We start from the raw sequence: 15428 nt of genomic DNA, 5'->3' as shown, positions 1-15428 counted from the left end.
AATATTAAAGTTGCAACACATATTTTACGTAGAGTTTCTTCAAAAACCTTTATCTGAATGTGATGTTTCTCAATTTCAGCATATATTCAATTTCCTCTATATTTATACCATTAACAGTTAAATTACATTCATCTGATGTTATTTTGAGATTTAATCCTTAAAAAAGAGGAAAAGACCGTTAAGTGAAAGTCTCTGAAATATTTTAGAAGCCTTTTCATACAACAGCAAAATAAAACATTTTAACTATTTAAAAACAGTTCTGAAAATACTTAATGACTTCACATATACCTACGTTTTTAATCCTGATACTCATTACTGAGATTATAAAACCCGTTCCTGAAATTTGATTATATAATGTTTTATCACTTGTTTTTTTAATTAAGCTCTTAAAGGCTTAGGCATAAAACTAGACATGAAGATAAAAATTTTAATACGAAAGTTAAGCACTTACTAATGTTAATTTTCCAACACAACTGCATTTCTCATTAGCATAACACAGTAAAAAACAAACAGCATAATACAATAAGTATCAAACTTTTACATGTATTATAATGATTTTCTTTAATCCCATCTTATTTCAGAATACTCTGGATAACTAAAAAATATCCCACGCAATTCTTTATGTGAAATTTCCAGTTATAACAAATTCTCATTTTGGCTTTTATTCATCATAGTAAGATGAGAATAAAGATATTAGAAAGCATTAAGTTTTTAAAAAAGAAAATCCTAAAAAAGAAAAATGTACAAATATCAAAAATAAAATATTGCTTCCTAAAGCATCTTAAAAACAAATGAGGGTAGGATGCTAATAATTTTTTTATAATGTCCATACACTTGTAGAATTATTAGGTATTTAAGAGCAGAAACTATGAAAAAACTCACAATGATGATATGAAAAATACAATTACTGTAATGTGCCCTCACTGGAATTTGAACCATGGATCTTCTGTTTAATAGCTGAACATATTAGGGGTTAGCATAAGGCTGAGCTATGGCAAGTATAGTCAAAAGTACAGGAGCATGGTCAGACTCTAAAAGATATTATCCTGGATAATAGTTATAACAGCAACAGAAAACTTTGTGTAATAACATGCCTTAAAAATTACACCTATCTATGCTCAGTATTTTACCATGTGATACAACTTCATATTTCTTCTATGTTTACTAACTTGTATGTACTTTTAAGTGCTTACTATCTTTATAACACCCTATATATAAAAGACATACCTAAATTGTTGAGGTAGTCAGACTTCTTTTTCAGCTGTAGAGCATAGTTTAAATATTCTGCTACAGTGTAATCCATAGTTTCAACACCCGGAGTAGAAAGCATACTCTCATCTGCCATAAATGGAGCTTGATCTGGGAATGCAGCAGCTAAGATTGCTATAAAAATTTACAAAAAAAAAAAAAAAAGTTTTATGTAGCGACAAACATCTCTATATATTTTACCTTAATTAACCAAGGTAACCCCTTACTTATCTCAGAATCGTAATACATGTTTTACAGCGCTTTGCATGAAATAAGAGTTGGACAAAAATCAATAAGAACAGTCAATATAATTCACTTTTTAAAAAAATTATTGGCATAAACACGAAAAGTAGGATTATAGGCTCATACATGGGGAAAAAAAAAGCTCTTTTATTACCATAAAAACAATAAAACCATGCTCAAATTCTGTTAAACTATAGCTGCTCAATACAAACAAAGATCTTCAGGATTGATTTCATAAAATATTACCAGAAGCAGAGGCAGGACCCACTCCTTTCAAGCATGTCAGCATAGCTATAGCTCCAGAAAGGTTGGGTAGTCTTTTAAAAGCTTTCTTGCTGTGTGTTACAACTGCTTTCTCAGTGTTTATGCGAACCAAGTCAATTAGGTTAGGACGAAACTTCTCCCTCTGTAAATAAAATATCAGCAAATATATATGACCTATATAAAAATATTTAGCCACAATAAATTCTAAAATTCTAAGAAGTGTTTTAATGTGACAATTTTTCACCAAGTGCCTAAATCTACTAACATGATACCCTCTGCTTATGTGTACTGACCACCCATAGTTGAAATTCCATGGATTTATACATCAGCATATGACAAGAATTCACTGTGGCAAAGACGACTGCTGCCAAGTGATTCTTTTTGCAGCCATCGATGCCTTCCCATGATGTGCACCACTGACTGCATAGAAAAATATTGAATGCATGATGGAGTGCCTTGCCCCCCTTTCATTCATCCACTAACACTGATATTATAATAAAGATCAGATAAAAATTCTAATATGACAAAATTACATCAATTTAACAGCATTGCTATCTGAAGGCTTTACTCTTAAAGAATATAAACCATTAAGAATGTTACTCTTAAATTATAGAACCAATTTTAACTTTATTTTAATTTTAGATCTATTCTTTGACATAAACATGAAGCATTAAAACAAAATCTCACAATTCTGTGGATGATAGACACTGCCAATGAAGGTGTTGAAGAATGAGGGTGAACTAATGAAGGTGTTGATTACTTTATTTTTAATTAGTTGGAGCCAACTGGCTTTAAAATTATAAATAAAAATTTGTTGTTTATTAATGAGATGTGATTTAAATGGGTACTTTTCAATTAGAAACACATAACTGACCACATCTTTTAAAAACCAATTCTTAATTTACATGAAACAAAAATTAACTGCATGATTTCCTTACATTATTTTTCAAACATGCATCTAGAAATATAAAAATCTCAAATATATTTAGAAAGTAAAGCAAATAATAATAATAATAATAAATCCGTTATTACATTAACTTCTGAAAATATTATTTCACAATAAACCAGTGCAAAATTATTTAATTTGTGAATTTTTATTATATTATAGAGACATTAGGTATTTTGGAAGCACGAAAGATGAAAAATTAGCAATGCCTTCGCCAGGAATCGAACCGCGGACTTCTGGAATACCAGCCCAGTGTGCAGACCACCACACCATGAAGGCACACCAAGAAGGTTAGAGAAATACATTATAATCTTTTGCAATAATAAAAAACTTCCCAAAATCCTAATAATTATTCTAAAAATTTCAGCTTCTTAAATAAATTAGCATTTCAACATTTCTGGTGGCCACAGTTCAGCAACAGCTGTTAAGAAGCATCAAATACATTATCACTACCAACATTGTACCTGTACATAAATTATATCACCTTTATCGATTGACAGAAAACAAAAAATTGCAAGCATTTTAAATATTTAGCAATAAAACCAAGAAAATATTAGCTGAAGAAACATAAATTATGTACACATGCACAAACCAGTAACTGTTGGTTTCTTGGGAAGGCAGAAACATTCAAATTCCCATTTCTTAACAATATAACAGGGAAGTACTGCTTATTCATTTTTATATTTAATGATCAGAGTTGCTTTTATGTGCAGAAAGCAAAAATTTAGCTCTAGCACACTGTCTTGCAAAAACTGCTGTGCACACTAAAAATTATTTTTTTTTTTTTTTTTTTTTTTTAATTTACAGATGAAGTGCATATCCACCTTCTAAAATGTAGCATAAGAAGACATTAATTTTTTTAAACTGATTACAGTGTTCTCCCCTGTATTTTTTCCTTCTTTTAAACTTATTTTACTGTTTGAAAATTGAAAGGGCAAAATTATGCGAGCAATTTAATTTCTGAAGACCACTATTCAGTAAGAACATAAGAAATGAAAAGTAATCACGGATAAACTACTTGTAATTACCACAATATTACTTCTTTCAAAGAAACCTACATTCCAGTAAGAAAGAATGCACAGTAATATTAACATTATGATATTTGATGGATAATGAGCTAATATTTGAGTGTAAGAGATATATCAGTTCAGTTATCTTGTAAAGCTTCATTGGCAGCTCACATGAATGAGTCTTGTTCATGTGAGCTGTTCCCAAGATGGACATTGGAGAAGAGAGATGAACAAAAGATCTAGTTATTGAAAGCTTGAACAACATCCACAGTAGATATGACTACAATGCGGTGGAACGTATGTAAGAAAAGCATAGTGAAATCATGTTTCGAAAGTTTCACATGTTCGAAATCTACTGTTCTAATATCCAATTCAAATATGTGAAATCATATGTTTGAAAGCGTGAGAAACTTTTCAAACCCACGTAGCTTAATGAAGAATCTGCATAAAACATGTTTCAAATAACAAATGCAAGGAAAAACAAACTGGATGAAATGCTAACAAACAAAACAAAGCCAAAAAAAAAAAAAAAAAAAATGCAAATACAAATTAAATACACAGAACACACATAATTAAGTAAATACAATTTACTGATAAACTAGTCTTCAGAGGAAAAAACTATGCACAATAAAGAAAAAGAAACAATATGCAAATATTTTTTTTTTAATTTTCAGAACCAAGCAGCAAAAAAAAAAAGCGGGAGGAAATATGGCAACTAATGTGCTCTTTTACAAAATTCAGCAACTTTCTATTTGATATAATGAGTCAATTACATTAACATAATTTATTCATTTAATAAAAGCAAAAGTATTCACATAGCTAGGAAGCTACTGATTATCAAACATGGAATTAAAACATAAAACATACACTCAAATTTACATTCTGAGCTTTTATAAGAGAATTTTATACCTGCAGCTAATCAAACTTTTCAGAGTTAACAAATAAATTAAATCCCCCCTCCTCTGGTGTGACAATAAAACAAAATTTCTCTTCTTTATTATATGATAAATTCTTAAAAATATAATTTTTTTATACAGTCAAAAGTCGTTAATCCGGACTCGTCAGGACTTCGGCGATTCCGGATTATCGATTTTTCCGGATTATAGATCATCAGTTTAAATCTGGTAAGATGGCATGCAGAAATTATAAAATTAAAAATATGAAACCGTAATTTATGAAATAAAGAACAATTATGATCTAAAGGGTATCAAAATTTACAAAAAGAAAGCTTAATATTTATTTATTTGTTAAAGAAAGCTTAATATTTATTAAGAAAAAGCTTAATATTTATTTGTTTACTATATTAAACACTTCTTTCAATGTAAGTTGTTTAAGTTGCTTCGTTTTATGTGATAACACTTTCTCTTTAATTCTATTAAACAGACATAATTTCTTGTTTAGTTACATATTTAAGCTGTTCAAGTCCTATAATTGCTGTGTTGAGAATAACCGACTAATTTGTCAATCGAAATTTTTTCGTTTTCAATAACCTCTGTCACTTTCTTCACTATCAGAAGCGAATTATAATGACGAGGAAACTTGTTTTAAATCATATCAAAGACAGAGCACATCGAGATGAAATACTACATTTGGTAAGGAATTATAAGCCAAATAAAATAAAAACATCTGCCCTGAAGATAAGGATAGTGCTGACAGATCAACTTCCAATTCATTACGAGCGGCAGCAGCGTGAAATTGATAAACAGATTTCGGATTTCGAAACATACTTTCGCTTTAGATCCTTTACATATTAACAAATATATATCGGAAATTCTATTTGATATAATCGAAAGTTCAAGCTTACTTTTATAAAATTGTTGTAACAGTCTGCAAAAAATAATAAGCCGAATCTAATTCGAAGATTAAGGAACAACGCAATCTGCAATATTAACTGAATTAGATAATTTTAGCTTAGCTTATGTCCGTTATACATTAAACGCGCATTCGTAAACGTATTTTGCGCACGCGCAAACACATATTCGCAGCCGTAAAGGTCTTCTGCGCATGCGCAGAAAGTTTGTAGCTTTGAGGTCCGGATTATGGGTGTCCGAATTAACGACTTTTGACTGTATAAGAAATTTATATTCACTTCAATTTCTAATATAAGATTTTTTAGCACATTATTAACATATATTTAAAATATCATTTAATAGTATATTTAGGTCTTGTTTTATATGATATATATATATATATATATATTCTAATATAGAATGAATTGAAATTTTTTGCCACTTGGTATACATTAGCTTATAATTTTAAGATATTTTGCTTTCTTACTTTCTTTCATAATATAAATGTCATCTTAATAAATGTAGAGACTAAAATAAGTAAATATACAAATTTAGCTAATAAAGGCTGTTTGAATACAGTCTTCATGATTGATCTAAAAACCTGTGCCACTCAGGGTTAACATATATATATATAAATACAAAATTATTCTTTTGAAAACAAAACAAACATGCCTAATTAATTCCTTGTATAAGGCTGCAGAAAAATTATCATTAAAGACATAAAGTAAGAAATTTAGAACTAATATTTCACAAAGACCAGAAATTGAAATTCATAATTAATAAATTTCAAATAATCATACAAATACAATCATAAATATAAAAATTTTAAAACCAAAACATTTCAAACAAGCAAAACCCCCTCTTCAGAAAGTATGAAATTAAAAGAAAAATGAACAAAAACCAGAAGAGGAAATCAATCAATCTCAATATCACTTCATTGGGGGGAGAAACCTTAAAATTAATTGAAAACTCTCTTCTACAAAAATCCTTGCTTTTCTGTATCCAGAATTAGGCAATGAACCATTTCAATATATTTAAATTATAAATATAATAGTTTGAAATTTATTAATTATGAATTTCAATTTCTGGTCTTTGTCAAATATTAGTTCTAAATTTCTTACTTTATATATATATATATATATATATATATAATAAATCAAAAATGGTGGTTAACAGTCTTACAGGAAAATTATGCATCAAATTTGAAACAAAAAGAAAACTCAATAAAATAATATAACAAACAGTTAAAAGTTTTTGAACTTTTTCTTGGGGCAGCTAAAAATTTCAACAGAACATCTGAATTACATCTGGATAATTATAATTCATATGACAATTCAAAAGTGTACAAACAGATAATTATTATGCTATTTTAGAATTATGCAGTCCATTATAAACTAAGGGTTCATAGCCACATTTTAGTTAAAAAAATAAGCACCTATAAGCACTTTTCAAGCACATTTTAAGGAAAAAATAAGCACTTGTCTAATTACATTATACACAATTGCATAACCTTAAAAGAAAAATTAGACTTGTAATTTAAAATATGAGCAATGCAATATTTATTAAGAGAATGAGCATTACCTCAACCATAGAAAACAATAAACTTTTTTTTAAAATTTTAAATGACATTTTAATTTACAGAATTAGTTTACAATGAGAGGAAAAAAAAACTATGCAGAACTAAACTATATTACAAGATTTAATGATGAAAATCCAAACGTGTGTAGTATTTGGGTGGGAGGGAAAGAATACCGAATGTACCAGAATTTTCTACCGTTTTCGCAATTCTTTGACCAATAGAACGACGTGCACCTGTCTGTACTCTCGCGCGCACCATAGGTTACGTTAATGCAGAGAAAGGGGGGAAAGCAATTTTCGGGAGTATGATTCACCATCTGATGCTGCATATAAGGAAGAAAAGTTGTTTATTTAGTTTCGGCTTTGGTACCGGAAAAAAATGCGCATTTATTAAAAAAAAAAAAAAAAAAAGGATTAAAAAAAAAAAGCAATAAAAGCAAAAAAATAAGGGCTTTAAAGAAAAAGTAAGCATCTATAAGGACCTTTATATTTTATTTTCAAATATAAGGACTTATAAGCACTTGTAAGGACCACTACGAACCCTGTAAAACCCCTCCTAAAACACTCAAAGTTACATTTATGATGACAGATGTCAGCATCAAAATTATATTTATGATGACTTCCTTAATATAAAACTGTTATAAAAGTAGTAAGAATGTCATTGTATTTTTCATTTTCATCTTTAATTATAAGTAATATCGAATGAGTAGGATAATTTTTAATTTAAGGATAATTCAAAATTTTAAAATATAAATAAAAAATACAATTTCAAATATATTTTTAGTATAAATAGATGTATGTTTTTAAAGTATATTTTGTGAAAAGATATTTTTTACATTTTAAGCATTAATATTTTATATGAACATGTGATATATATCTCTAAGTTTAATGATTATAGCCACTCAAATAGAATTTTACCATAAGCTTCCATTTCGTAATCTGAACAAGTTCTTCATGAGTAATATAAAGCTCTTTCCTTGAATGTATGAGCTTGGGAAGCTGCTCTTGATACCTAAAAAAATCACAAAAATTAGCTTTTTTAATAGTTTTCAGTTCATATAACAGTGCCACTATTTTTTATATAGTATGATAATTGAAGAAAATTAAAATAATAACAATAAAAAATTAATTTTTTACTACGTTTTGAAATAATTGCTTATGCCATCTAATTTTGGCTCATTTCTGAAGATTATTTTATTCAATAAAAGCATAATTACATTTTACAGAATAAAATAATTAATATCTTAAATTTTTCATTCAACATAAAGCCAGTAAATCATCTACTTATCACTCCTAAAATTTAATATTGAAATCTGTATTACATGTACTAGCACAAAATGTTAAAATTTGTTGAATTGTTGGGTTTGATTTTACATAAATATGCAACTTGCATCATCTACAGAAATGTATTCATATTATCTTATCTAAACTTTACTCCAGAAATGGAATTCCAGTTTTATATTTTATATAAGCCTTTAAATTTACACTCCCATATATAAAATTATTATTTTTTCCACATAGATATACTGATGTGTTGAAATTTCATATTAATCACAAACACAGCTATCTTTTTTTCTTTTTTTTTTAATCAAAATAACTTTACTGAGAACAAACTCTTGTTTTTACCCCTTGTCTCTATCTGATTCTTTGAACCGCAGAAATTCATAAAATACTCAATCATTTATTTAAATGAAATCCTGATAGTTTATGATGTTAAAACTGATAGATTTTAATGCACGCATTTAAAGAAGTAAAAAGTATTAAAATAATGCATGCATTCAAGTATTATTCATATGAATATATTCAAGTATGCATGCAAGTATTAAAATAATGCAGTATTAAAATAATGCATTAGAATGGATGAATTTTTTGAGTTCAGCTCAAAAAAAATTTAATTATAAACATGCTTAAGCTAACACAGCATATTTAAGTCTTTAAAGTATTCTTATTTTTTTATTTCATTTATTTCGGTCTGAGCACTGTTAAAAAAAAATTTTTTTTTTCAGAATGTATTAGAAATCTCATGTATCTCTCCAAATTTATTTCAATTAATATAATTAACTTTATAGTTTTCTTTCATGTAATGTAAATGAAAACAGTTTCAGAACTTACAAAAACAATCTGCTGTGCATCAGTTTCTTTATGCCTTAATGATGTATTATGCACTTCAGTTTTTCTCAGTTTTATTCCTTCAAATGTTTTCTAATTACACAATTTTCTACTGTATTTGCCATTTTGTAAGAAGCTCATAAACAATATGTTGTGCTAATGTTTACTCACGACCTCTTTTCTCAATGGACGTAAGTGTAATTTATATATATATAAATACATAATATCAGAAAATTTATTTAAAATATTTCTATTTTTAATAGCATTATTATTATTATTATAGTTTTATATCATATTAACTATATTGCTATTTACCATATTCAGCGTTTAATTCGTGAAATTACTGAGCTGCAGTTTGACAGAAATATCAGACACAAACAAATGAAACAATTACAAATGAAACAATAAATTGTGAATAATTAACATTAAATAAAATAAAGAGGTAATTAAAATATAAAAAATAAGTTATACTAAAACTAAATAGATAATTAATAAATCAAGATAAAAAATGAATTACAAAAGTTAAATAAAATAAATCAAATGAAAAAAAAAAAAAAATACTATTTATCATCAATATTTCTGTGTATCCTACTCATCCAAGGTAAAGTGAGATATGCATTCAGCAGAAATTATTGCCAATCTTATCAGCTATATGCATCATATCAGCTCAATATGCACTCCTTTAATGATGGATTTTCAGTTAATACTGCAATTCAGTGATACAACAAAGTGCTACAGTTCATCTTATTTGAGGGCCAGTTGCATGTTGTGGCTTTTATTGAACAGGACTAGGTACGAAGAAAAAATGGTTACTTTCTCTTATGCACCTGCTACACAATTTGGCATATGTGCGTACATTACAGAAAAGTACTGTGTGGGGTGTCTATGTGGTAGAGAGGTGATTATTAGCATCAGTACTGGCATTTATTTATGTTCCCCGACATACTGTCCACTTTATGGCCAATTCAAGGAGGTAGTTCGCCGTAACATGATTTATTGTATTTTGAATATAAATACTAATGATATAATTTGAAGATTAATAAGTAAAAATAATGGTTAGAATGCTCCAAATTAAGAAAATTCGATAAATAAAAAAAACAGGTAAATAAAGTTAAAACAATCTTTAATTATTATTATTTTTTTTTAATCAGACAGATGTTATACAAAATAAATAGTTTAAAACATTGGTACTTTTCCAATTTGCTAGCGCAAATCATGCCAAGCAGACTTTATTGGCGACAATATAGTGTTACGAATTTCGTATTTAAAAAGCTAATGTTAGTTCAATTATAAATTAAATGATTTTCGAGCAGGCATGGGTAGAAATTTTAAACCATCCGAAGTGCTCCCTGCTGTCGCTACGAATTTCCTTAAAGTGTCAACTTCTTTGGCAACGACAGCAGAAATTCTGTCTTCGATTTTTTTTTCAAAAAAAAGTTCATTAAAAAAATTATAATTGAACTAACATCAGCTTTTTAAATATGAAATTCGTAACACTGCCCCCTTCCCAAGGACTGCATGTCCCGGGCAGTACAATCCCTGGACAGGAAGCTAAACTTATACAACTATGGCATAAATGCATTAATAAGCATTACATTACAATAATAAACAACATGAACAATAAATGCAATAAATAAAACAAATCAAATGCTATCAAATACAAATCAAATACTAAATGCAAATCAAATACTAAATACAAATCAAATCAAATACACATTTAAAAACAAAATGGACCATGGTCTTATACTATTTACAATTACAGTCAAAAGTCGTTAATCCGGACTCGTCAGGACTTCGGCGATTCTGGATTATCGATTTTTCCGGATTATAGATCATCAGTTTAAATCTCGTAAGATGGCATGCAGAAATTCTAAAATTAAAAATATGAAACCGTAATTTATGAAATAAAGAACAATTATGATCTAAAGGGTATCAAAATTTGCAAAAAAGCTTAATTTTTATTTGTTTACTTAAATAAACATTTCTTTCAATGTAAGTTGTTTAAGTTTTGTTTCGTTTCATGTGATAATACTTTCTCTTTAATTCTATTAAACAGACATAATTTCTTGTTCAGTTACAAAGTTCCGCTGTTCAAGTCCTATAATTGCTGTGTCAAGAACACCGACTAATTCGTCAATCGAAATATTTTCGTTTTCAATAACCTCTGTCACTTTTCTTCGCTATCAGAAGCGAATTATAATGACGAGGAACTTGTTTTAAATCATATCAAAGAGGGAGCATATCGAGATGAAATACTACATTTGGTAAGGAATTATAAGCCAAATAAAATAAAAACATCTGATCTGCAATTATAAGACAAATAAAATAAAATCATCTGCGCTGAAGATAAGGATAGTGCTGACAGATCAACTTCCAATTCATAACGCGCCCACCGCAGCGTTTCCCCCCCCCCGCCGAGCAGCGTGAAATTGATAAACAGATTTCAGATTTCAAAACATACTTTCGCTTTAGATCCTTTACATATTAACAAATATATATCGGAAATTCTATTTGATATAATCGAAAGTTTAAGCTTACTTTTATAAAATTGCTCTTACAGTCTGCAAAAAATAATAAGCCGGATCCAATTCGAAAATTAAGGAACAACACAATCATCAACATTAACTGAAATAGATAATTAGATAATTTTAGCTTATACGTCCATTATACATAAAACGCGCACGCGAAAACGTATTCTGCAACTCATATGTGCAGCCGTAAAAGGTATTACGCGCGCGCGTAAACGCCTATGCGCATGTGTCAACCATAGAGCTGTAATGTACTAGAGAGAGAAACGGCAACCCTGAAGGGGAACAGGAATACGAACCACGTGACATTTGGTACATTTCCCAGATCGTATTTCCCGCGAATCTTCCTTACCATTACAGTTCTATGGAGAATTTGTGAGAAGCAAGTGTTTTGCGTGTAAGCGCATTGTTTCGGACTTCAAAAATGATACTTTCGTGCTCCGCATATGGATGTAATTCCAGATATGTGAAAGATGGAGGAGTAACATTTCACAACTGAGCTTTTTCTAATGTTTTAAAACCTAATTTTATAAAATGTAGAGGTTTTTTTATCCACTCTACTTGCCTTTTTCTAATAAAAAATAGATTTTCTAATTTTATATAATATATGCATACTTGAAATAACATTTAAATAAAAGTATCTTAATATATATGTATGTTTCTAATAACTGTTTTCTAAAAAAAATGTTAAAATTTTAGTAATACAATATACTTTTAATTAGTCTAGTATTCTGCTTTGGCGACATTTTTTATACGCCAACAGACTGCTTTGAATGCGTTTGTTTATATATTCTTTGCGTTTGCTCATGCGGACATGTGCGAAGTAGTAATGTATGTATTTAATACTTGGTAATGTTGATGTAACACTGTGTAAGAACTGCATAAAATTATGCTTTTTTTGGGGGGGGACATGAATGACTTTATTTATATCCTTTTCTTGCATCCAAATATAACAAATTTGTTTACCTTCAATCACGTATTTTCTTTCTTATATCATGTTTCTGGCATTTATTCAAATATTAATAATTTGTTAAGTATTAAGAAAATAGCAATTATATAGCAGTTAAATTTCAAAACTTTAATAGTTTTAAGTTTCTTTTTAAAAATAATGAACATTATTTAAATTTTACCTTCTAAAATTATTTAAAATAAGTGCGACTACATTGTGCAACGTGCATAATATATATATATATATATATTTGCTAGTAAAAGGAAGTCTTAATTTACCACCTTTTTGTTTCATAATTTAATTATTTACCACTCTCTCTCTTCCTTTTAACTTATATCTGCTATACTGACATTCATTTTTAGTTCATTTTATTTAATATCTTTCTCATTTTGATTTGCCTACTCTGTAGTTCTCTGTAATACACCGTATTAACACTAAATTTCCTTTTCGTATTAACATTAAATTTCCTTTTCGTATTAATATTAAATTTCCTTTTTGTACTATTTTCTGTTTTCACTCATTCTTCTTATGTTATCTATTTTTTTTTTATTTTTTATTCTGTCCTGAGTACTAAAAAGCCTTCTTTTTTTATTTATTTATTTTACTTATTTATTTTTTAGTTTGCTATTAGTTTATTATTTATTATTTAGTTATTAGTTTATTATTTAGTTTGTTCTCTCCAGTTTTTTTAATTTTATTTTAAATTTGGTAGACGCCGATGGATATATTGCAAAATATTATTCTACAGCATGAAAATTATTTAAATTTTAAAAATTTAAATTTAAAATAAAGTTAAATTTTAAAATAAAGTGTTCAATTTTAGGGAAATTATTAATTTTGGCTGGTGTTTATCGATCTAACCTCTTCTGCAAATTCAACGGCAGCTTCTGCGAAATGACGTCTTTCCAAGTTCGCATTTCGAACTGAGAGAAAAGAGAGAAAAAAAATCGCCAGCCATGGCGATAGTACGCCAAAATCTGGATTCAGTTCCATTTCATGCCCAAACTCCTGCAGCTCATTCCTGTGCCACTTTTTCACCCGGTTTTGAATGGCGATGCTCCGTCTAGTATATAACAGGTCTACGGTGTCAACGCGGCACACGCGCAGAAAGTTTTTAGTTTTGAGGTCTGGATTATAGATCATTCCGAATTATGGGTGTCCGAATTAACGACTTTTGACTGTACTACGAACTGAGATGTTTTCCTCCTTTTATAAGATTTTAAAATCACGTGCTAGAATTTTCTAGTACTTTCTCAAAATCAAAAAGAGATATTTATTTATTTAATGCACGCGCTATTGTATTTTCAATTTTCCTGCTAAGCTTTCTTTTAATATTTGTCACGCGCTGCACTGCACGAGAAATAAAACCATTTAATTTATAACTGAACTAAGATTAGCTTTTTAAATACGAAATTCGTAACAATACAGTATACACATAAAAATTTTTTAACAAATGTTAGTTCTAAGAATTTTTTATTTTGAAGGCATAAACATTTTAATATCGTTTAAAATTCTGTAAAAAGCCAATAAATTTGTAAAAAGATATTAATTTAAGAATTCACTATGCTTTCATGGTTCAACATCCTAATTCCCCTTTTCGTATCACGTGACCCCAAGTGATCTCATCTACTTAACTAGGCTACAAAAATCCAGTTCTCTCAGTGCTTATCTACGTTCTCTCAGTACTTATCAAGTTAAATCTTAATTTGGAATACAAATTGGCTAATCTTTGGAATATGGTAACAGGTAATTTGGCGACATTTTGGTAAGGCGATAAAGGCTACTAGCTAGGACTTTAGCAGAGTACATGGATAAAGTCAAGAGTGTGTGCAATGCCATTTTTGTGCAATTCTGGGATGTTTTTTTAAGTGAAAATAGGTCGACGTGTACATGGTTACGCTGTATGTGCAATTCTTAAAAACGCGGCAAGCAGTTTGCTATACTGCACTTTCTCCGAATTTCGCACCTAATCTTCGTCATGATTAAGCACTTTTGTTCCATAAAAACTCTAGCATAAGCGTAATTCGGCTAGCGGATTGTTGGGAAAAAATGTTGAGTAAAAAAAAAAAAAAAAAAGGAAAATAGCCTTTACTTCGTGAAAACAAAATGGCGTCCAAACAAAAACTAGCAGGTTGCTGTAGCAGGGTTGGTCGCCAAATTTTCGCCAAGTTACCATAATCCAAAGATTAACCTACAAATTTAAATGAAAGAATTATTTCAATTCATATGAGTAGCTTACTCAGAAATTATGTCAAACCACAGTGCTTTACTTCACAAGTTCATTCTCATTAGAATGGATGAATTTAACCCTTGACTTTGCCGTTTCTATATTTTCGCCATCAGATAAGCACTGTGATTGCATTCTAATTGACTTAATTACGATGAATGGCCTTAGGGCATAAAATTGAACTATCTGGTAAAAATTCTATGTAACTGTATGCCAGTATTGAAAGAAATGATCAATCTGTTAAGAAATGGCTGCGACTTGTTTTGAAAACGAGGCATAAAAGGTTACCAACGAGGATATTACGTTTGGCATCAGCTGTACCATTACTGGTGACTTTAACGACTGCGCCAGCAAAACGGAAAACTACCTAAACATTTTATCTCAAAAATAGGACAAGCAAAAATCGTTACTTTTTATTTTATATATCATTAACCATTTGGCTGATCTTTGGAATATGGTAACTGGTAGTTTGGTGACATTTTGGAGGCGATAAAGGTTACTACCTAGGACTTTGGTAATAATGTGAGAAGTACTCA

General features: G+C 29.0%; 1 protein-coding gene across 2 annotated transcripts in view; it reads right to left on the bottom strand.

Moving 5' to 3' along the window:
• The window catches only part of LOC118198061 (uncharacterized), an 81517-nt gene that overhangs the window by 26081 nt on the left and 40008 nt on the right, over positions 1–15428 (bottom strand). For both annotated transcript variants that reach the window (XM_085817597.1, XM_085817596.1), the window contains exons 2-4: positions 7998–8091; positions 1738–1897; positions 1228–1383 (exon numbers count right to left, since the gene is read on the bottom strand). In XM_085817597.1, the coding sequence (XP_085673723.1) occupies positions 1228–1383; positions 1738–1897; positions 7998–8091 (410 nt within the window). The remainder of the gene's footprint in view (positions 1–1227; positions 1384–1737; positions 1898–7997; positions 8092–15428) is intronic.

This window comes from Stegodyphus dumicola, chromosome 5 (genome assembly GCF_044657685.1).
Source record: "Stegodyphus dumicola isolate Sdum_Otavi_A_Nest chromosome 5, ASM4465768v1".
NCBI classification, from domain to species: Eukaryota; Metazoa; Arthropoda; class Arachnida; order Araneae; family Eresidae; genus Stegodyphus; species Stegodyphus dumicola.
The sequence above is the reverse complement of the archived record's forward strand: the minus strand, read 5'-3'. Positions and strand labels throughout refer to the sequence as shown.